Here is a 22,481-nt window from a genome sequence, read left to right as displayed (position 1 = left end):
TAGCAGGTTCTGTTTATATATTTACACAGGCACACAGTCTCTCTCTCCAGTTACATGGACACTATTCCTGCATTTTTTTGTGTTTTTGTTTTGTTTTGTTTTTGTTTTTGTTTTTGTTTTTAGGCAGGGTTTCCCTGTGTATCTCTGGCTGTTCTAGAACTTGCGTGGTAGACCAGGCTGGTTTTGAACCCAGAGATCTGCCTGCCTCTACCTCCTGAGTGCTGGGATTAAAGGCGTGCACCCCCACTGCCAGGCTTCCTTGATACCTGCCTTTCTTAGCCATGGAAAATTTGTTTTCTGAGGCTTTTTCCCCCCTCTCTTCAGGGAACCTTTTCATTTGTGTTCTTATCACATTCTCCCCTAGGACCCTTTATATCATTTTCCCTCTGGCTTAGATCTTCAATATCCTTTTCTCAGCTGGCTTTGTCCCCTTTGCTTACTGTAGACTTTTTTTTTTTAACCTGTAGTGGAAAACAAACTGTTTTCCTAAACACATTTCTCTAAATGCTGATAACTTTCAAGCTACATATTCTTACCTTGTTTTCTTTCACAATTCCTCCAAAGAATATTTTACCATTTCTGCCTCTTTGTCTTTACAAATTACATATTTCTTAACTCCTCTATAACATGGATCATGCATGCTTGTCACTGTACCAGAACACAGAAATTCATAAATACAAAACATTTTAGTCACAGTTATATATTGGGAATTATATATTGAACATACATTTATTCAAAATAAGAAATTAATAGCAAACACATTTAAAGTATTTGTCGTTCAAATTACATCACATACTTCCAAGTCCTGTCCTGATGGATGGAGTCACTTTTATATTTCTGTTTACTACTAAATTTCTATTATTCTGCACCAAATATAGTATTACTTACATCTCCTAACCATCATCTCTCTTCCTTTGTAATTCAGAAGAGGACAATTGGCCTTCTCTTTCATAACCACAAGTCTCCCCAAAGATGCTCACCATGGCCATATTGTCTCCCTTTACTATCACGTCTACATAGATGGATCCAAGTGTGGTAACTCCAGTAGTAGTCTGTGTTTGGAGTCTTTTTCTGGCCTTGTTGTCTGCATGCAGTTACCCCAAACTGAGCTTGATTTCATTCCTGAGTTATTTCATTCCTGTTTCTGTAAAAGGTGCTGCCATGTAAGTGCATGTGCGAGCAGGTGCTGATGGAGACCAGAAGACATCACATCCTCTGGAGCTGGGGCTACAGGCAGTTGTGAACCCCCAACATGGGAACTAACTTGGGTTCTCTGCAAGAGCAGTGTGCCCCCTTAACCTTCAACCTATCAGTCATTGTTATCTATTAAATCATCGTCACTGTCATTGTGCTCTGCTCTTCTTCATCAGCCTTACCTGCTAGTAGTTATTTTACCTACTGTATTATAATAGTTCCCTAATTGATCGCTTGGCTTCATTCTGTTCACATTTTAGTGTGTCGTCGTACACAACCTTTCTTAGAAAATACAGTCACACTGTTGTCTTTGAGTAGACTCGGCTGGCAGTGGCGACTAACAGGACAGCAGCTGAGTGGGATTCTTGCCAATGGTTCTGTTGCTTACACATCCTTTCCTTTATTACTGCTTTATTCATCATCCTACCTCTGCTCTAGTCAAACTGGATCGCTTCTCTAGAGGAATATTGCTAGTCTCTTGGTGCCCAGAACAAAGGCTGCCTTTGCTCAGATGCTTTCTTTCCCCATATCAGTGGGAAGGCATCCTTTCCTAAATTACATGGATCTACTGTTCTTTCCACATTCTCTATTTAGATAAGGTCATTTGTATGCATGGCTTCTGTTCCGTACTAGATTATAAACTTCTTATGAGCAGGGATCATTCTCCACAGCTTCTTGTACTTGGTGTGTGAAGCTTGATAAATAGTTCTTCAACAGTGAGTATAAAGGTTTACAGTGACTTTATTTATGATTAGTGGAAGAAAATGGAATAAGTTGTGCTATTGGCTGGGGTGTGGCATAGTGGTAGAACCTGCATTTGGATGCTCCAGTTTCAGACACCCTCACAACTCTCCAATTCCCTACTTAAAGAAAAGAAACTAGTATAGTGGTGGGTTAAGCTTAATAAAGAGTTATGCTTTTACACAAGAAGCACTGAGTTCAGTCCCCCTGCCCTGTTACCCATCAGTGAACTATTTTGTTATTCCTACTTCATTGTTTGTTCTCCTATGGTTTGTATATTTAACTGTTGGTTACCGTAAACCTTAGTGATTAATTCTTTTTAAACGTGTTTGAGTGGTCGGAGGAGTATGTTCCGTTTGCAGTTTTGAAGATGAAGTTTATTGATGTAACCAGCATCTCTGTACAATACTGTATGAAGATTATAAGTAATTTTTCTCTTCTGATCTCTCAACAGGCACACTTTGTGCCCTCCCCACCTTCAAATTGCCTCAGTTACAAATCAGAGGGCAGGCTCGGTGACCAAGACTGGCAAACACATTTCAAGGTCCCATGCTGCGGGGTTGATCCGTCTCAGCTTGAGGTAGGTTGTTCTTCCCTAGGTCCTTTCAGCGCGCTCACTGCTTTGCCTGTCCTGTTGGGGTCCTTTCCCACATGGTTACTCTTTGTCCCACCGTTCACTGCTCTCTCGTCATCTTCATCTTAGAAAACGGTTATATTTACTTGCTTCTCAACAATTTTTTTCTCTGAAGATACTGTAAGAAGTAGAATTTTGTGGAAGAATGATTTTGATTTTGATTGTGATTTTTTTTTGTTTCATCTCTTTTCTTCCTCCTCCCTTTTCATTTTTTTTTTTTTTTTACACATAGTCCCAGGGCTGATTTATTGTCATCATTGCTGTTTTTAGTAATTGACTTGTTAGTAGTGGTAATCTTTGAGAATTAAAATGTAGTGTGTATGTATGTGTGTGCGTGTGTGCTTGTGTGTGTGTCCATCCCAGTTGTATGTACATAGACTGATGAGCTTTCACAAGGTAAGCGTGACCGGGCCACCAGCTGGATGGGCAGGTAGCATGGCTGTGTTTGAAAAGCTTCCCTCTGCCTGCTTCCTGTTGATGTCACCCACCAGAGGCCCTCACTCTTCCCATTTAAAGCTTTTTAATTTGAAAAACTATTTCTTTAAGTTATTCAAATTTTCTTTGAATAAGTGTTTTCTCACTTAAATTTGTGTTTATGTATGTATTTTTGTGTGGTTTTGTGTATGTATGTTTGTGTTTATATGTGTTTAAGTATGTTTGTGCATGTTTATGTATGTGAGCTTCTATGTGTTTGTGTGTATGTATGTATTTGTGTGTGAATGTATGTGTGTATGTGTGTGTGCTTGTATGTATTCGTGTATGTTTGTATATGTATATGTGTGTGCTTATCTGTGTATGTTTGTAAATATGTGTGCATATGTTTATGCATGTATGGGTTTGTGTGTTCCTGTGTGTGTGTTTGTGAAGGCATGTGTGTTTGTGTATGTATGTGTGTTTACTTGGGTGTTTGTGTATTGTGTGTTTATGTAACTGTGTGTATATGTGTATGTTTGAGTATATGTGTGTATGTGGTTTGTGTATGTATGTGTGTATATGTATGTCTGTGCTTGTGCTTGTGTTTGTGTGTGTGTGTGCATTTGTGTGTGTGTGTAAAACAGTCTGGCATTTTTAAACTCCATTCTAGTATTTCCATTTTTAAATTTATTTTAGGTTTAAGAATTACATGTATTATTTTTAGTATATCTTTTTAAAAATGTGTTAACTTTAAGTGTTTTATTTTCAAATAATTGTAAGGTTTTGAGCCCCGCCTTGTAATGTGGTTTTCTTGTGTGTGAGTGAGTCTCAGTCTTCCATCCTGACTGTAATTTAAATTAGTATTATGACATATTTACTGAAGCTGCCAGCATCTCAGTCTGTAGTTTTTAGAAGGAAGTAAATAAAAAAATAATAATTTTATTTTTATAATCCCCCGACTTTCATAGTCATATGAAAGTAATTCCCCAGTGCACCTCCCTGTTCCAGCCTTTTGGTTTTGTTTTATTTTTTGCTTTTGTTTTTTTTACTCCTCATATTCACTTAAGGAAAGACACCACTGATTCTTTCAGAAGATTTTCTCCAAAAGCCATCGACTGTAGCTCATGGTAGCAAGAAAGCTTTTGTCACTGCTTGTACACACAGAAAGATTAAAGTAATTTTTCAGTTATTAGATCAAAACAAGGTAGTAAAATGTTTGATCTTTTGTAGGCATAAGATTCTTACTGACCAAAGATGCTTTTTTGAACTGTGAATCTTGATTCCAAGGGATTCAGCCATTCCTTAGCATTTTGTAAACTACCTTATCTCCTGCACCCTGTCCAAATCTGTCCATTTTCATATTTTCATAGTATCAAAGGATTATAGCATTTGAGAGTTTCCTTGAAGTATGCTGTGGAACTGAGCCCTGATTAGAGCACCAGCAGACACAGCATCTCAGTCAAGCTAGACAAGTGTCAACTGGAGCACCTTCTTTCTTTTGGGAGAAACTTCTAGGTGATATTTTCTATGAGGAATGTTAACGTCACTGTTTGAAGTGGCTCACCCTTCCTTAGGGAGCTTGTGTTCCTTTTTTGGTCACCTAATATATAAAGACATTTTTAACGAGTAAGGTTTTGGCCACTACTTTTCTTCTTTTTGCGGTGCATAGCAATTATCATTTCCATCTTGTGAACTGATGTGGCTGGTGTTCCTGGGAGTTAACATCTGAGTATTTAGTCTCCACAATGGGTCGGCGGGAAAATAGCTGAAAGCGAAGGCCTACGTGCACTCCTTTACCAACTGAACGTGATCTAGTTCCCGGAAATCTTCAGGCCGTTCTGGCTGAAGCGTCTGTATGCTGAAATGCCAACTCAGGTTGTCAAAGCAGAGGTATACTTGTGAATATGAAGTAATGTAAATTCTCACACAGGCTCTTGGTGGAGAGAGGGTCAGGGAGCAAAACTCCAATCAGAGATGACAACGGGATTTTTTTTCTTCTCCTCTCCATGAAGATCCTTAATTTTGAATTAGCTAATTCTTGGACACTAAACCTAAAAATTCCTGTCTTCAAGATTTTAGTAGAAAAAGTAATAGAATAGTTGCCTGTGTCATTCAGATCATTTACACATGATATGTGGTTCCATCCAGTTGTTGACATCCTTGAATCATCGTTCTGTTGTTGTTGTTGTTTTCCTTTTCTTTTCATGAAAGGATCTCCCTATGCAGCTTTTGTCTGCTCTGGAACTCACTCACTACACAGATCAAACTGGCCTCAGATTCACAGAGACCACCTGCCTCTGCCTCCCCAGTGCTGAAACTAAAGGTTTGAACCACCATGTCCCTCCTGCCCATGCACTGTGGCTTTATCCTGAGTTAAAGACTGCTCCATGCCTGTCTGCCTCAGTCATGTAATAAACTGACACAAGAAAAAGAATTGCTAAGTAAACAAATTTTTCCAGGTCCCTTAAAATTTGAACACAGATATCCACAATTACCACATGCTACTGCTTGGGAGTGTTGGCTACTGAAACACTAGATAGGAACGGAAAGAAAGAAATTGGGAGCCAGCTGGCAAGCAAGGACTTAGGTGTAAATGTTAGGGGACTCTTAATTTTGATGGTGAGCATCTTTACATTAGAGAAGATAGTTCCTAGAGGTAGGCAGGTCTCTGAGTTCAAGTTGAGGCCAGGCTGGTCACCATAGTGGGTTCCAAGACAGTCAGGGCTATGTAGAAAGACTTGTCTCAAAAACAAAACAAAACAGAACAAAATGATGCAATTTTTAAGAAGGACTTTTTAATCTCCCCTGTTTTCTCTTCTCCACAGCATGCACATAGAGTACAGTATTATTTCCTCTGTGTAGTCATCATGTTTGGATTTGTATGTTTAAGGGCGATGGATAATTTACTGTCCTTTTATCAAGTTCTATCTGTGAGTTAAGGAAAAACAATCAACACGCATGCATTACTATATAATTACAAAGCAAACACAAAAATTTGAAAAAAAATGAAAATTGAAACTCTTACTAGTTTTACTTTTTTCCGAATCTTTATGGTTAATCAAAATTGTTTCTCCTTAACTTCACATAGAAAAAGAAACTTAGCACAATAAAGTAGGGATGGCAGGTTTCACAACGGGAAAAGGCTGCTGTCAACTTTCTTCCTTAGGAATATGGAAATTTGGGTGGATTATCTGTTCAGAGGAGTTTTCCTTTATTAATTCTTTCTCTTTTTTTCTACCTAAGACATCTGTTAACATTTCACACAGACCAACAGATGTTACAAAGCAAGTCCCACACTTTGTTCTCAAGAAAAATGACATTTCCTCAATTGCCTGCCCCACCTCAGTGACTGAGTCCAGCCTGCTGCTCTTGCATAATTTGCATACATTAAGTCATGCACCTTAATGCATTAGGAACCTGAGCTTCAGCATTATTTTAGATGTTAAAGTTGCATTTGATTAGTTTACATGTTGCTTTAGAGTTCTGAGAGGGAAAACATTGAAGCTTCCTTTGAGAATGACAACCTGATTCTCTACATTGAGCTTGGATAGCCAGCTAACTTTTTTTTTTCCTAGAAAATAAATGAATTACAAAAAGCTTGAGTTGTTTCTCCATGAGGAAGTGCTGATTGTCATGCGATGTGGAGCGTCATTTTTATTATTTTGGCAAGAACAGGGACAGTTTTGTCTCGACAAGCCATTAGATGAATACCAGTGTGTGTCACATGAAAAACCACTGATCTTTAACCCGGCTCTGTCCTTAACCAAGCTTTGGAAATGAATAGTGGATGAAAGGAGAGCAAAGGCCAGTATACTGTCATCACAGATTACAGAATCTGCTAACAGCTCTGAACTGAACCGAGGGAATCACAGGTATTGCTCTAGAAGCCATCGGAAGTCCTGGGGATATGTCTTCAATTGTGCACACAAACCATACATTTATTTTATATCTGCTCAGTATTTACATTGTTGTAGTCATAGCTATGGAAAAAAAGAATAGAATAATAATAATGATAACGACAATAATATAGGAAGCCCTCCAATTTTTTCTCAGTGCAGTCTGTGAGTATCTTAGCACAGAACCATGGCCTTGACATAGGGTCTCTGTTCCCAGTCAAAGAGTGACTTTAAGGAGCAGTGCATTTTAAAGAAATGAAATACCAAGAGGAAAAGTAAAGTTGGGCACTGTGGAGCACATTTTTGAGAGGCAGAGGCAGGTAGATCTCTTGAAGTCAGCCTGGTCCACATAATGACCAGCCAGGGCTACATGGTGAGGCCTTGTCTTTAAAAATATAAAGAAAGCAAAAAGATGGATTATTCCACCTTTAAAAAACAAACAAACTAACGCAGTAAACAAACTAGTCTATTCCAGAAGCACATGCAGAACAGCCTTCTTTGACATGGTCCTTCAGTTTTGTGGCTTACTTTTGCATCAAAGTGTAGTTTTGAGAAGATAGAGGGAAAGACCCAAATTCACCTCACTACCAAAACACTGAAAAGATAGTAACATTTTAAGCAGTCACTGTGGGAATTAGTGCTTACAGAGCTTGCAGGAAAGAGCACATACCCTTCCCCTGCTGGTAGACTCTAGCTTAGCCTCCCTGTAGTCTTGTTACCCCGCACTAACTGAAATGCAAATTCTCTGTAACTAATTGGGTCTCATTGAGGGCACATGCACAGTGTGTAGTTACGTGCAAAAAGGTTTTAAAAAGCAAGAGTTTCGTGTAATCACAGCTTTTAATTACTATCCAGATTATGTGCATATAGTACAGGTGTAGTGTGTATGCTTGACTTTTAAAAGTATTACATGACTTACGAAATGTTTGATAAGGCACCAGCTAAAGGTTATGGGAATAACTGTTTACTTGTAGCATCTATAAACTGAATATTAGTTAATATTTTAAAAAAAATAAGGTTTAGGATTTAGAATTTTGAAGGAAGGCATACTAATAGTACATTTTTCCCCCTTTGGAACATTATTAGTAATTTCCAACAGTCTTTCCCCTAACCTTGTTTAGTTTCCTGGTCTTAAGTTCCCATTGTAAAATGCATTTAAGAGTCGTGTGTGTGTGTGTGTGTGTGTGTGTTGTTGTTGTTGTTGTTGTTGTTGTGTGTGTGTGTGTTGTTGTTGTTGTTGCTGCTGCTGCTGCTGTGTGTTATAAAGAACTACTCCTATAGTTTCTTCAGGAACTGGAGAACTAGTTGATGGACTTCCTTCTGTACACAGCCCACTCTGCTTTCAGTGAATGAGAGAAGCTTCATGTGACCTTTCATAGTTGTGATCCCTTAACATGAAGTACATGACTTGAAATCAGGGAAAAAAGAAAGCAGTCATTGTGAAAGCGATGTTTACCCCAGTGGCCTAGTTGTAAATAACTTGGATAGAAATAATTCCAGAGGGTTACTCCGTAATCTACAGAGCGCGGAGCCGGTGGAAAGCCTCAGAAGGTGTCTTAGTGCTTTGGTTTTGCTGTTTGTTTGTCTTGGACCTGTGTCTTTAAAGTGAGTCCAGCCTCTTACTGGCTAGAAGAGCATGAGGGAGGGGACTGACGGTTCTACACTTTCCCTGTGGAAAGGAATGACAAGTTCACAGAGCACATTTAGGGAATTTCTAGAGGGATCAGATTTTTATTTTCTAAAATTTACTAAAAGTGATTTAAAACTTAAAATTTATAGAGCATAACAAACGTTCTAAGTTTGTGCTGTATTTTAACATATTTATCTGTGGTTAACTCTTTGGGTTGTTGTCTGTTATTATAACAAAGCTTCTATTCTTTTTTAAAACTGGTTTTAGGAACTAGTTAAGGTTTTTTTGTTTGATAAAATCCATCTAGCAGGTACAATACTGTATAATTATGATTTTTCTTGAAATCTTACAAGGCTACCCTGATAGTTGTTAAGGTGTGGCTGTGGCGGGAATATTTAGGTAACATTTATGTGGCAGGCTTGTTCAGTTAGACCTGGCAGGCTGAGAGAGCTCAGTTTGCATACTCTGGGTAGCATTTTGTCAGAGGACTGCTGGCTGGGCAGAGCAGATTTGGATGTATTAGCTAGTCAACCTAATAACCCCGTACAGACTGTATTGATTTTCTAGGAGAGAGTTTATGAACTAAATAAACTTGGGGCTGGTGTCTTAATAAACTGCTTCTCTCAGTCTGTCACATTTAGTTATGGAGCTGTGCAGTTTAGGGGGAAAAAAGGCTAATTCTGTTACAGATTGTTCACAGCAGGGTCTCCAAATTAGCCCTTTGTTTTGTAATGCCACCTTGCTTGGGCTCTCGTTGAGCACATTTCTCAGTTTTGCCCTAATGAGTTGCAACACTGATAATGTGGCTGATGATCTTTCATTGATTTCACTATCACTTGCTTGTCTGGTAATTGATCCGTTGCTGAGCCTCTAGTTAATTATATCGGCTTTGACATGGCCTGGTCCATAGGGAATTTCAAGTCTTGCAGAATAACAGTTTTAATAAAAGAGTCTATTACTGCAGGTGCTTGCTGCTGCATGCCAGTTGATTTTTGTGTTGTTAGTGTGTGTGTGTGGGGGGGGGTGCGGGGAATACCTGGGAAAGAAGAGGGTGTCTCAGAACTGAGAAAAAAAAAAGGGATGGGGGCTGGAAAAATAGGAAGAGGGAGTGAGAGAGAGTGGGGGAGGAGAGGGAAGGAAAAGGAGAGAGGGAGAGGGAGCAGGAGAGGCGAGAGAGAACACGCAGGCAGAGCGATACAACAGTGCTTGAGTGGAGCGAGGAGGAAGCTTGCTATTGACAGTGTCCTTAAGCCTCCCACAAATAACAGCCATTAGTGGGAAGGTCAGGAGCTGAGCAGGCAGCTTGACTGAGGCTCTGAGTGCCACTTCAGAAATCAAGAGGCTAGCAAATTTTAGAGGGAGTTAAGTGGGTAATAGCAGTAAAGGTACAGTCACCGTTGACAATTGACTCATAGGGGCTTTTCCCGCCCTCCCCCGCAAAAGAATATTTTTATTGACCACAGGTGGACTTAATATATTTTAAGGCAACAATTCTTTGGGTTCTTGTTTGTTTCCTTTCAGATATTGAATTTGCTTCTTTTGAGACTTTTTTTGTGCCTAATGGTGGTGAACTGGAGGGAAGTTTAACAGAAAAGCTTTCAGGAGATGTCAGTTCTGGAAGGGAAGGCACATTTGTGTCAACATAGTGTACGTTTTCTCATCTTTTCTCATTGTCCACTAATGACACAGGGCTGCCATTGAAGCGCTTTTCTGTTTCTTTTGTTGTTTCTGAGAGGAAGGTTTATTGTTATTCTTTAGTTAAGAAGGAGCAAGCAGAGTGGTACATTTGTCCTCAGTATTTGTAAGTGGCTGAAGATTAATGTTCCGTACATTTTAAGTTTAGGAAGGATGGCTTTTTCCTGCTGACTACTTTTATGAGATGGCATGAATTTAGCTTTCCATTTTGAAGTTACAATGTTTATGTACAGTGGGTTGTTTAGTTCTGCTTTTCCATAAATAAGAAAGACAAATACTATCTAATAAATGAATGTTTTGTTTCAAAACTGGTTTAATTAAAAATATGACCTGCTATCAAGGTTATATTTCATCAGGCAGGGAAACAGTATAGAAATTTTCATAGAGATCCTAAATGAAAAATGGCGTTTTTATATGTATTACTTTTTGCCTGAAATAGCACAGGCTTTTTTTTTTCTTCATCTTTTGCCTTTTTTTTTATGATTTAAAAGGATATTGTAGATGCCTTACCTGAGAACTTTAACAAAGGAATTTATTGAGCTTCTGAGCTTTACGAAAAGGTATTCATTTTTCTTCTCTACCTTCAGCTTCTCCTTACTTAACCTTCAGTGTGGTAGTTAATGGCCTGAAGGGCTGATATTAAGTGGTATATATTTATTTTTTCATATGTTTATTGTACATCTTTTATGTTTAACTGGTAGTTTTGCTTGTTTACCCTTTAGCATATAAGGTCAAATTTGTGTATATTGTTTTCTCTATGAGTTTATATGTGGTTATAAATAGCCCAGCATATACTGTGTGATTTGTGACAGCTAATATTTAGACAACAACTGAGCAAACTTTATGTTCTCCTCCAGATAAATACTTTCACTTGCTTCCAGTGTAACTAAGAATATTTAAGTATCATAGTTTTACAAGTGTTAAAGCAAAGACTGGTGTCGGATATAACATGTTACAGCAGAAAGCATTGCTGGGAAAAATTCCCAGGGAAGGACCCTGGCTCTCCCTGGCCCTGTGGACAGAGATCGTGGCATTGCATGGAGTACGCGCACGAGTGTGTATCTATCTGTGTATCTGGAGAGGGGTTAGTGCAGGGTGTCATTTGGTGCCTGACAGTGGAACGGTGCAGTTGACTCCTGGCTAACCAATGACATGCAGTGGCTGAGGGTTTGAAGCTGATGGTTGGGTCTCCAGTGCTGCCTGCACACCTGACAGGCAGCTGTTAAACCGAGCAAAGGCAAGCTCGGGGAGTCACAATCTATGCATAAATGATAGGGATATCTGTGCAGAAGGTGCGAAGGAAGCTCTGACCCCCTCCCCCAGATCTCCCCCTTCCCAAATGAAATGCACAGTTCAGCCAGCTTCTTAACTACACTATACTCCTGCTACTGGCTGCCAAGAAGCTCAAAAAATCCACCTTCACTTTTCAGTCAGAAGAGGCAGAAGTGGATGTGAGAGAAAGAGACACACAGAGAGACAGAGAGCCAAAGAGGGCGAGAGACTTGACTTTAAGAGACTCCTGTACTGACAACTCCATGCAGTTCGGAACCAGAACGACTGCGGCTGAGCCAGGGTTCATGGGGACATGGCAAAACGCTGATACTAACCTCTTATTCAGAATGTCCCAACAGGTAAGTTACTTTCTATTTTTTTTTTTTTTTTAAGAAACCTCGAGTTGTTGTGTGCCCTTTTCCCCCTGCTACTTTTCCTTCTAAATGATTTTGAAATTAAAAAAAAAAAAATCTATTTTGTCATAACTGTGTTACTGGAATGTGCAGTGTTACTTCATGGCTTCCCCCAAGGGCTCCTTAAAGGAAAAGGGGGGAAAGGACACTGAAGTTAGAGAAAGCGAAGGCATTTGTTGCAAAGTTTCACAGTGTGCAGCCTGGGTCCTGCGAAGCCTTAATTTATTTCTTTGTTTCCCGTTAAAAAGAGAAAAAGCCACCGCTCGACAAATGTTCTCTCCCTGACTGTGTGAAAGGACTTGGTCAAAGTGTCCGCTGTCTTGAAGTAGGTCTTGCAACCGAACAGTCATAAAACGCGGGCCCCTCACAGCGGCGGGTCTGACTCTGGTTGTCTGGAGCAGCCGGCCTCGGCCCTGCACCGGGCTGTGCGGGCTTCGGCCGGGGCGGCCCGGAGGGCGGCAGGCTGCGCTGCGCTCGGCCTCGGCTCCCGCGGCTCCGCTCTCCCTGCGCTCCCCCGGCCGCCGGCCGCCGCGCAACCCGCTCGGCTCGCCGCCCGCCCGCCCGCTCCGCCGTCCGGCCGCCGCCCGCCGGCCGCGGTGCACTCACACTCGGCGCGGCCCCCGCGTCCTCCAGGAGCCGCTCCTCGCTCTGCCGCCGCCCGCGGCTCGGCTGCCGCCTGGCCCGGAGAGCCGCCCCGGGAGCTCCGGGCCAGCGGACGGATAATTAATCACCCGCGGCCGCCCGTACCAAGCGCTCGGTGATTTGCGCCTTGCGCGCCCGGCTCCTCTTGCACAATTGCTGGCTCTGCGGCTCCGCGGGGGAGCGAGGGTGAGAGGAAGCGAAGGGGAAACAACCCAGAAACTTTCCTCTTGGACTGTGCTCAAGTGAGGGAGGGAAGTTCCCTGGTGCCTCCCTCCTAGACGCGTCTTGCTTTTCAGAAGCCTACCCCAAACCCATACAAAGCGAGAGTTAGTTTATCATCCACGCAGCACCGAAGTAGAGCTGACAGATGTACTGGGATGTTAAGTTAGATGGAGGCTGTTTAAAGATCCGTCTTGCCCCATTCTTAAAAAAAAATACATACTGCAACTGCTGCCTAATAGAAATCTTTTGTATGTAAGAGTTTGCGGAAATTGAATACTTTCTCGGGTAGATTTTAAAATGTTTGGTAATGAAGTAAAGAAAAACAATTTGCAAAGCTGTAAGCTGTCACAAGTTTAGAAATAAACATTTGCCAAAGACAGTGCATGTAGCCCGGCTCTTGCAGCATTTAATTGGTAAACAGTTTTATCAGCCAGTTTTAGGTAGAAGAAATGTATCGGAATAAGGTATACTTTGACATCCTGTAGAGGGACCCTGATAACTGCTGATACAGTAAGCTGGGATTTAAATGCAATCAACATAAACCCAGCAAGCAACTCTTTCTGTGCAGCCCCATTCTTCTTGTGGAAAGTTCGTTTGTGCTGTGACAGAGAGCTGCGTGTCATTTGTGGTGTGCTTTGTGAGGTGTTTTTCTGGAGCACTCCTCCATCTGGGTGGCTCTCCCGGGCTTGGAGCATCACTAACGTTAGACCCTGATAACGTGTGCCCCACTTTAAGATTGAGGCGTCACCCATCAGGGTTTTCCTTGAGTTTAGTGGAGTGTGTATGCACATGCCTGCCTTGAAAGGTTAGATTGCTTTAGGTATATCTCCCTAGTGAAAAAACAGTTAATAAAACAGATAGAGATAATGATCAATTGATAAATGGCTATTGAACCACATAGATGGTGTTAGATTGCTTCTTTGGCACTAGCCCATTTCCAAGTAGATTTGCATCTAAGAAGACTTTAAGTGGTGGAAAACATTTAAGATTAAAAAAAAAAGCAAATTACACACAAAAAACATAGCTCAGAATTAGGAAAATAATTAAAATTTCTCATAGAGAAACTTGTATGATCAGCCTATCGCGGTGTTTCATGTGCAGCTGTTTGTGGGCACCACAAAGATCTGTTTTGTGTGTACCTGTATGAATGCATGCTTATGGTGAGCACCAGTGACTGTGAGGAGACTAAAGATAGAGGAAGGCATTGCTGCTTAATGGTGCCTCCTTAAACAGAATACTACAACAAAGGGTGAAAATCACAATTAAATAATACTATGATGGAAATATTTTGCTGTATCTATTATTTGTTGTTTTGGTGTAGTTAGTGATATGTAGGCTTCCATTTACATTCAGAATTACTAAATGTTTAGCTTCTGTGCATTTTGGAAGTCATGTAAAAGAGGTGTGAATTTACATGTGTGTATGTGCTTTTCTTTCTCTTTCAAGATGGCATTTTAGATTGTGTAAGCTTAAATTCAAATTCTGTCTAAATATAAAAGTCTGTGTGCTGTGAATGTTTAAAGTGTTTGTTGTTCCTGTGTGTGGTGGATCAGCAGTGCTGGTTCACACAGAGAGAGAGTGAGTGTGTGTATGTGTGTGAGTGTATGTGTGTGTGTGTATGTGTGTGTAGCACTTCCTGAAATGCTATCTCTTAACGTCAACAATTTTGAGGAGTAATAGTTTTAATGTTCATATTAAGTTTAATATTCACATTTAATATCCATCTTTTGCTAAAGATAAAAGTTTTTCTAATTTAACCAGCTGTGCAGAAATCTATATATCTATTTTTTTAGGATAAAAAAGGCTTATCTGGGTGATTATTTTCATTTCTAAGTAAAAATTCATCTCATGAACTGAATAAAATCTCTTAGATGCAGTTTTTCACAGTAGACTAAAAACTAATGTTTCCTTGAGTACGTCTCTGAGCACTGGACAAGACTGCCTAGTAGAGGAGTTTGGGCTGTTTAAAGACCGAGCTGTCGAGAACTCACCACATATGGTGTAAGCTACAGAGAACATGTGTGCTTGGGGGTGTCTGATGAGCACTGAAGTTCAGTACACTAGGTCTGTGTCTTCTAAAGGTAAGCTAGGAAGGAGGACACAACAGTCTGTGTCTTGTATTTCCCCTGAATGAAGTTACGTTTTCGCAAATGTAAATCTTTCCTTTTATCTGATATTAACACATGGTTTAATGGTCCAAAGACTCAGATTCACCAGAATTAAGTGTTCTCCTTAAAGCTTTAAACATGACTTCTTGACTTCATTTCCCTACTTTACATTATTTTCTCTAACAATGAACTGTGATTTTTTTTTCTTTACAAGAAAAGAATATTTTCTTGTAGACAGACATTTGAGAGCCCTGAAAGATGTAACTGTTGACTTTTGTAACTGAGAGTTCTGGATTCAGTTTGATCAGTTACAAATTGATAATGTCCAAAAACTATTTTCTCTTTTTCTTTATCTTCTATAGTTCCAAACCTTATTTTGCTCAGTATAGACTGATAAGGTATTGTTAAAAAGAGAATGGGGAGGTGGTAGTAGAGAAAAGAGCTTGCTTTTGGAAGTTTTTTTGTTTTGTTTTGCTTTTGTTTTTTTTTAATAAGACTTTGAAAGGTGATTTTCGCCATATTGTGTGCAGGTTCCTATATTTGAGAACATAGCAAGTAAAATCTGTATAGCTTACTCCAGGAGAAGGTATGGTTTGATCTATTTGAAATCTTTTTTTAAGAAATGAGACTAGGCAGGTTAAGGTGTTAGTGTACTTTTCACATATTACCAGAAGTGTTTATACCTTTTATTTTTTTAACCTGTTTCAAATAAAATGTTGATCCCTCAGTAACATCTCTTTTCGGAGTAGAGTGAAATCCTAAGTTAGAATTATAGATGACTCTGTGCATCATTAAGGAGTAATTTAGGATTCACCCAGTGATGTAACAAAATTAACAACCTAATCTCATTGTGAAACTGTGTCTTATTAAAGAACAACTGTCTGACATTCTCGTACAGTTGCTTTATTTAACTTCATGCAAATATTATTAGTAGTGACATTTTTCTATTGTGCATTAGATCCTCTCATTAGCATGATGTGTTAGTTATCACCAGAGAAATCATTTTCTAGATAGGTAAGGGACAAAATCGAGAAAGCTAAAAATTAAATCAGTGATTTACATTAATATCAGACCGTCTGCTCGCCAGAGATATGATAAAGTAAACTTTTTGACTAGTATAAAACCTACCACTTCTCTGAGAAATGATTAAAAATATATATGAATTATATAAGACATTTTCCACTTACAAGCATGCTCTCTACAAATTTTTCTTCTAGCAGCTTTTTACTACTTTCAATTCGTGAGGACAAACACAGTTTCAGTCATAGGATTTTATTTAAAATGAAAACGCTGTTTTTTTTTTCCCCTGTCTTCTAACCTGCCAAAAATAATTTGGACATCACTAACAATTTTACAGATTCACAGGCAGCATTTCTCATAAGTCCAGTCCAGTGTCTAAACTATGTGCTGTGCCTTGGTTCTTTATAGTTCATGCAATATATTTTTATTCCAGAGCTTCTCCCTCAAAACTACACATCCTTTTAAACATAGGATGAATAGTCTTACTTAATCAGATCCATGAGTAAAGCAGTTGATAGTTAATGGTCTTTGAAAATGACTTTCATTGGCAGGCAGCATCCATCCCTAGGTTTCCCTCTCTATTTTCTCTTTCTTCCTTTTTAACATTTCCTTCTTACAGTTGGTGTATTTGGGTAATCATGTCTTACTTAAAAAGGATTAACTTGACAAAACTTACCCTTATGCTAAAATAAGTGTTTATATTTGGTGGTGAATAGTTTTAGCTTGTTGAATTAGCCTGCTGTTACCTCTGTTTCAGTTGTTCTGACTCGAGAGGTGAGGTGCTGTATTTTGAAATGTTAATAATAGGTACATACTGAAATTGAAATGTAACCCTTAACATTCATTTTAATATTGTAGCACACAAGTAGGAATAATTGGATAATCATCCAAATATTACAGCAGTGTTGAATTGGAAATTGTAGCAGAAAGGCAAGTGCCTATGTTTCAGCCTTTACTTCCAAGTTTGTGTTAACATCACGCTTAACAGGTGTTGTGCACTTTGTAATGAAATGGGAATGTAGTAGGCCCTGTACATAGAATATACCATGTGTATGTTATTGTGAGAAAGCATGCACAGCTGTATTCTCAGATGTGTTTCACATGTATGAACTCATTCACAAATGTAAAGCTTATTGCCAGCATGTATCACTTAAAATGAATTTGAGCATAGTTGGATTCCTTTTGATCTTTTTCAATCTTTTTGTTATCTGTAAAGGAGTAACTTGTATTTATATAATTTGTAAACCCTTTTTCTAAGGTGAGTCAAGTAACTGCAGTTGAAAACTAGATCAATTAAGAATGGATGTCTACACTTGTGGACATTTTCAGTGTTCATATTTCTAAGTGTGTCTGTATATTCACTGATAGAGCCAATTGGATATAGCTTTATGGGAATTGATTAATACAACAGGACAGACTATGGCTTCCATTGCAATATAGCTCCCTGGTTTTGTGGCAGGGATAAAAGCCATGGCAATTCCTCCCTTTCTAATTAGATGCTGAGCAAGGCGTCTCTGGGAAGTTGGGGCAGAAGTGAATGGGTCACAGCCAAGGCAGGATTACAAGGATTCCAGTGATAGGGAAGGCATTCAAGTTTGCCAGGTCGCTGTGACACAGGGAGCTGATTCCAAAGGAACAGTCCGTTACAGATAGTGAGATGGCGTCACAGACTTCAGTGAAAAACAAAAGTCCTAGGGTTTCTCCTTTCCTGCCTTATACACTGCACACTTATCAAAGGGAGACACAGTAGACGCTGCACAGTCAGTCTTCAGTCAGCACATGTAGGTAATGCTTGTCTACACCTAACTTGGTATTCTGGCTTAGAATATGTGTTTGTTTGTTTGTTTTTTTTTAAAGTATAAAAAGAAGAAATTGGAATTTGCTTTTACCCTGTATTCATAAGTGTGCTAGAGTGGTTAAGTTGTTTTAGGGGCTAACTCATTTCCCCCCCAGAGTGCAGTGAGAAACCTTTGTGGCAGTAGGGAAAACAGTGAATCCTGGGATACCTTTTTCAGTGAAAGTCATTTTCCCTAGAACTCACTGTTGTTCAAGAACATGGGATATAATGGTCCCAGGAATTCTTTCCTTTGGAATGTTTGGAGCTTGTAGTGTGTTTGTGTATGTGTAAGCACGAATTCTGCTCCTCTTGTGCCTTTCAGGATGTATGTTTGCCAATCACTGACCAATGTTCTCAAGGCTTTGGCCAGAAGAGTGTTTGGGGTCATAGGAAATGATTGATGTCACTCACATTTGCCAAAGCTGATGCCATTCTTTTCCAGAAGAGTAGCTGGCATCCACATTTTTCTGGGTGCCCTTCATCCGCTGAAGCACGTGGGAATTGGAGGCAAAGGGGAGTCAAAGACTCTTTTGAGGAACTTTGACTTCTGTTCCCTTAAGAGAAATTAAGGAAGGACAGAGTAGGAACAGCAGCCTTTAGATCCTGATATATAAACAAAATAAGAGGCAGGAGTTTCCTGTAGAAGATAAGCTAGTAAAAATAGAGGAAATAGGATGACAACATTACCCTAGGAAGAAAAAGAGTATGTGCAGATGACATCACTAAGAGGGTGCTTAGAGCTGTGACTTGAGCCTACATTTCCCCCTGAGCCTGGCCTGTACAGCATCTCCCTCCCCAGGCTTAGAAGCAAGTTTAGAGAATAGGAGAAATAAAAGTATTGATTATTTTTTTAATTTGTACCTTCCCTGTAGGAAGCCATACAAATCTCATAGTGTACATTCAGCCCTCCGGTAAAACATTTATGACTGGAGTTGACTTGAGTGAGGACAGAGTGCAGTGTCCTGTTGATGGGACACAGCACACAGCATTTTGTGCCACCGAGTGCGGAGAGGAGAGAATGTTGGCTGCCTCTGCAGCCAGAGCTTTTCTTAATGGGCATCCTACAGGAAAACAAGGCATTATTCAAACTGGCGAGTTCAGAAATCAAACTCTCGGCTTATTAATCATCATTCTAATTAAGAAAAAGAATTGATCCTTTACCTACAATATAATATCCTTTTGTTTTTCTTTAATTAAGGCCATCACTTTTTCATTTCTCTCTGTAAAGGAAGAATAATGTTGAACTCTAGGAAGTTACTCATTGAAACCACGGATTCCCTGTATCATAGCTGACATCTTATTTACCTGTCCTTAGGAATTGTAATGTTCTTTTGCTACTGTTTTTCGGGTTTGTGTCAGGTAGGGATCTTGAGTTATGACTATCACTGCTGTTTGGCTGATAGACATTTATTTAATGGCCTAAGTACAAGCATAGTTTGTTCCTCTTTCCTGTTTTCTTTCTCATAGACTTAATTTCTTTCTTACTTTGTTCTCTTCTCCCCTTGTTTCTCTCATTATAAAATTAGTTCCTTATTTTTTACTGCCTCTTTTTTTCCCTTAATGGAAAGGAATTAAAATGTGCTTGAAAATAACAACCATTGAATAAGGCATCCTTTTGCCAGTCTGTCAATTCTGACAGAAGTTCAGGAATGTGGTGCCATTTCTACATGTCTGTGACAGGACTGTCCTTGTTTTACTTTAGAGGAGTTTTTTTTGTTTTGTTTTGTTTTGTTTTGTTTTTCCCCTTTCAAATCAGGGTGGCCAGGGACCTACAGCTTGTCACTCAGAGGTTTGCTGATGGATGTCCAGTCTGATCCTTAACCTGTATGAGAAAGATTGAGTCAAAGGGAGTTTGCTTTTTCTCCCCCCTGAACGTATTTTTAGATTTATCGTCTTATATATTTGGACTTACCACCAAACATGGATGTCTTCTTAGAAGTAGGGAAGAGTATAAACAACAGGGCGACCAGCAGGAGATGTGCCCAAGGTAACCTGCAGCTAATAAGAGCTCAGACATTGCAAAGAACAATTGAAACGATAGCACAGCCAGTATAAACATGGCATTATGAAACAGATATTTAAAACATGTGTTGTACGTATCATGTGAGGATTCATCACTGCTTTGCATTGAACACATTTAAGTCATTGTCTTCAAAAAAATAAAAAGGCATGGAGGTTGTTAAATATACCAAGATTAAAAACATTATTGTAAATTGGAAAGCTATGGCTTCCAGTATTTACCTGCTGTGCTTGTGTGTGACTGCTATGGGTTTTTCAACTCTATTAAGGTGCCTTTTTGTGGCTATTTGTTCTCTAGACAATTCTTTAGGATTTACATTTGATGATCATAGCGTCTGAACTGGGGGCTTGAAAAGAAAAACTTCAGGATAATGAGTATTTTACCTGACAAAAAATAATTACTTTCAGCTGGCTTAACATAATAACAAAACTAATATTAAAATGAGAACCTCCATTAGCAGAGTTTTAATAATGCTTTTTTCCTCTACTTCCATTACAATTAAAAGCAAGGAAGATATCATATCAGAGTTCTGTCATTAGGATGGCTGTTTGGGACACCTTATCAGGCATGAGCAAAAAAATCCTGCCAATGATGTGCCCTCTGCCAGTGCCAGAGGGCACTGGATTGGGGCTGCTGCTTTGTAAGATACTGTGATATTATATACTAAGTATACTCATGCTGTGTCTCTTCAGTGAGAATGCCTACAAGCTCTCTTGACCTCCTCTCGAACCTAATGCAAACTCAGGTAACTAGGACAATATGAAATACTGTTTCTACTTTGTATGTGTATGCACACACATAGATATGTATGTATATATACATAGATATATATACACATAGACTTATATACATATGTATATATGTGTGCATATATATTTACATATATGTATATACATATGTATATCCTATGTATCAGATAGAACTGAAAACCAAAGTCCTGCTCTGAACTTTGGGGACAAAGTCTTCTTGTTTTTCTATAGAAAATGTTACAAATCTCACATCGCCATGTGATTGTGCATTTATATGTGATGTGTAGACACAGAGGCTGTGTAGGCTTGTTAGATTGTCTGGCTGAAGATATTTAGATTTAGATGTTTTATTTTGTGATGTTGAAGGTTTTTAAGTAGCTGCCTCAAATCAAGGACTATATGAGTGTATGTGCAGCTGGGCCACCTGAAATAAACATGGTGCCTCAGATGCAATAACTTTCCTCCTCTGAGCATGCCCTCTCGCCCTTTCCATCCTGTGCTATGGGTGAACGTAGAGCCTTGCCTCAGAGACACAGGCTTAGCTTTTTAAATGAGGCTCAGTGTCATTGATGGAGAAGTAGTGTGACTGTTTCTTGTTTTGTGAACTGCCGTTTTGAACAGCCAGAGAACTGCAGTTTTCTGGAAGCAACTGCCAGGTTTGTGAGTTTTAAATTTCAAGTAAAAATTAAACTAAGAGAGAGACACCACACTGAGACATTGACTCATACCTGTGACATGGTCTTTTCCCTTAGTATCCTTGTCTTGTTCTCCTGAAGACCTCTGGCAAGTAATCATGGGAAGGAGAGAATCTTGGGATGTTGCCAAGTCCTGTTATGTGCTACACAGTCCATGCTGGAGAAGAGCTCTCTCATTTTTGCTTTATTTGTGATCTTTATTGTAACTTATGCAAGGAGGAGGATAGGAAGCACCAGAAGTCCAACATCTGGGAGGGCTTGTCTCAGTAGCAGCCTGGAAAGCAGAACCTTGGCTTCATACAGGTGAGCTGTGTTATGGGAATAGAGACCCTGTGCATTTAATGAACCCAGCCTGCCCATCAGCTTGGTTTTTCATGCACCATTGTTGTTCAAATAAGAAAAAGAGAGTGTTCACAGCCTGTGGTGAGATTAGAGTAATGAAAATGAAGTGTTAATCTGTTGATAGGAAGCACATCCTGTATCCTACACCCCGGCCACATTCACGCATGTGTAATATATTCCAGGCTGTCTCATGACCAGAGAAGCCTGGATGTTCATTATATTAAAAACACCCTTTTGTTGAAAGCGAGAAGTTGGCTGCTCTGACTTTGGGCAAATAGCTACTTTATACATTTCTTAATAAAGCAGCGGCTCCTGACCTCGGAAGATTCTGATAACCCTGCTGCTCTTGTGCTTGTGTGCTCTGCACACCTGATCCACAGAGTGTCCTGGCGACCCTAACCGGAGCCAGCACTGGGACTCCGTTTTGTAGGAGTTAGTGACTAATAGGGGGAAAAGCAGGGAGGAAAATGACACCAGTATTCTTCTCTACAGAAATAAAGATTAAATAAAATTAAATGTTCATTATTTTATGTTTATTTTTTACAGCAGTACATTATAAAAATATTATAAAAAATATAAAAGCAAGATCAGGAAATTGTATGTGCAGTCATGATATGTTATGATTTGAGCCTGAAGGGTTATTCAAGTAGCTGAAGGCTTTGGACATCAAGAAGGAAAATTCTCTTTTCTTTGTAAAGCTGTTTTGGAATGACATAGAAAGAAAATCACAAACATTGTTTTTCTAGAGTTAACTATTTTAATTTCCTACTGTTAGACACTGATTATTTAAAAAATAAACTGATGAAAAGAAACTACAGACTTAAAAAATGAAACAGGCTCGATCTTCCATCGCAGTAAAGTTGTTTAAAAAGAAAATGGTGAATACTGGTTCAAGGCCCCTTTATGTAAGAGCATCAAGTTAAGAAGCATCTTAAAAAATGATGTGGAAAGAAGTAT

At 39.4% G+C, this 22,481-nt stretch overlaps 1 protein-coding gene across 3 annotated transcripts in view; it reads left to right on the top strand.

Moving 5' to 3' along the window:
- Positions 1 to 22,481, top strand: part of Bnc2 (basonuclin zinc finger protein 2) — a 413,864-nt gene that overhangs the window by 123,807 nt on the left and 267,576 nt on the right. For all 3 annotated transcript variants that reach the window (XM_060365798.1, XM_060365797.1, XM_060365799.1), the window contains exons 2-3: positions 2,390 to 2,515; positions 11,635 to 11,835. In XM_060365798.1, coding sequence (XP_060221781.1) covers positions 2,390 to 2,515; positions 11,635 to 11,835 — 327 coding nt within the window. The remainder of the gene's footprint in view (positions 1 to 2,389; positions 2,516 to 11,634; positions 11,836 to 22,481) is intronic.

The sequence above is a fragment of the Meriones unguiculatus genome, chromosome 12 (genome assembly GCF_030254825.1).
Source record: "Meriones unguiculatus strain TT.TT164.6M chromosome 12, Bangor_MerUng_6.1, whole genome shotgun sequence".
NCBI lineage: Eukaryota > Metazoa > Chordata > Mammalia > Rodentia > Muridae > Meriones > Meriones unguiculatus.
The sequence above is the reverse complement of the archived record's forward strand: the minus strand, read 5'-3'. Positions and strand labels throughout refer to the sequence as shown.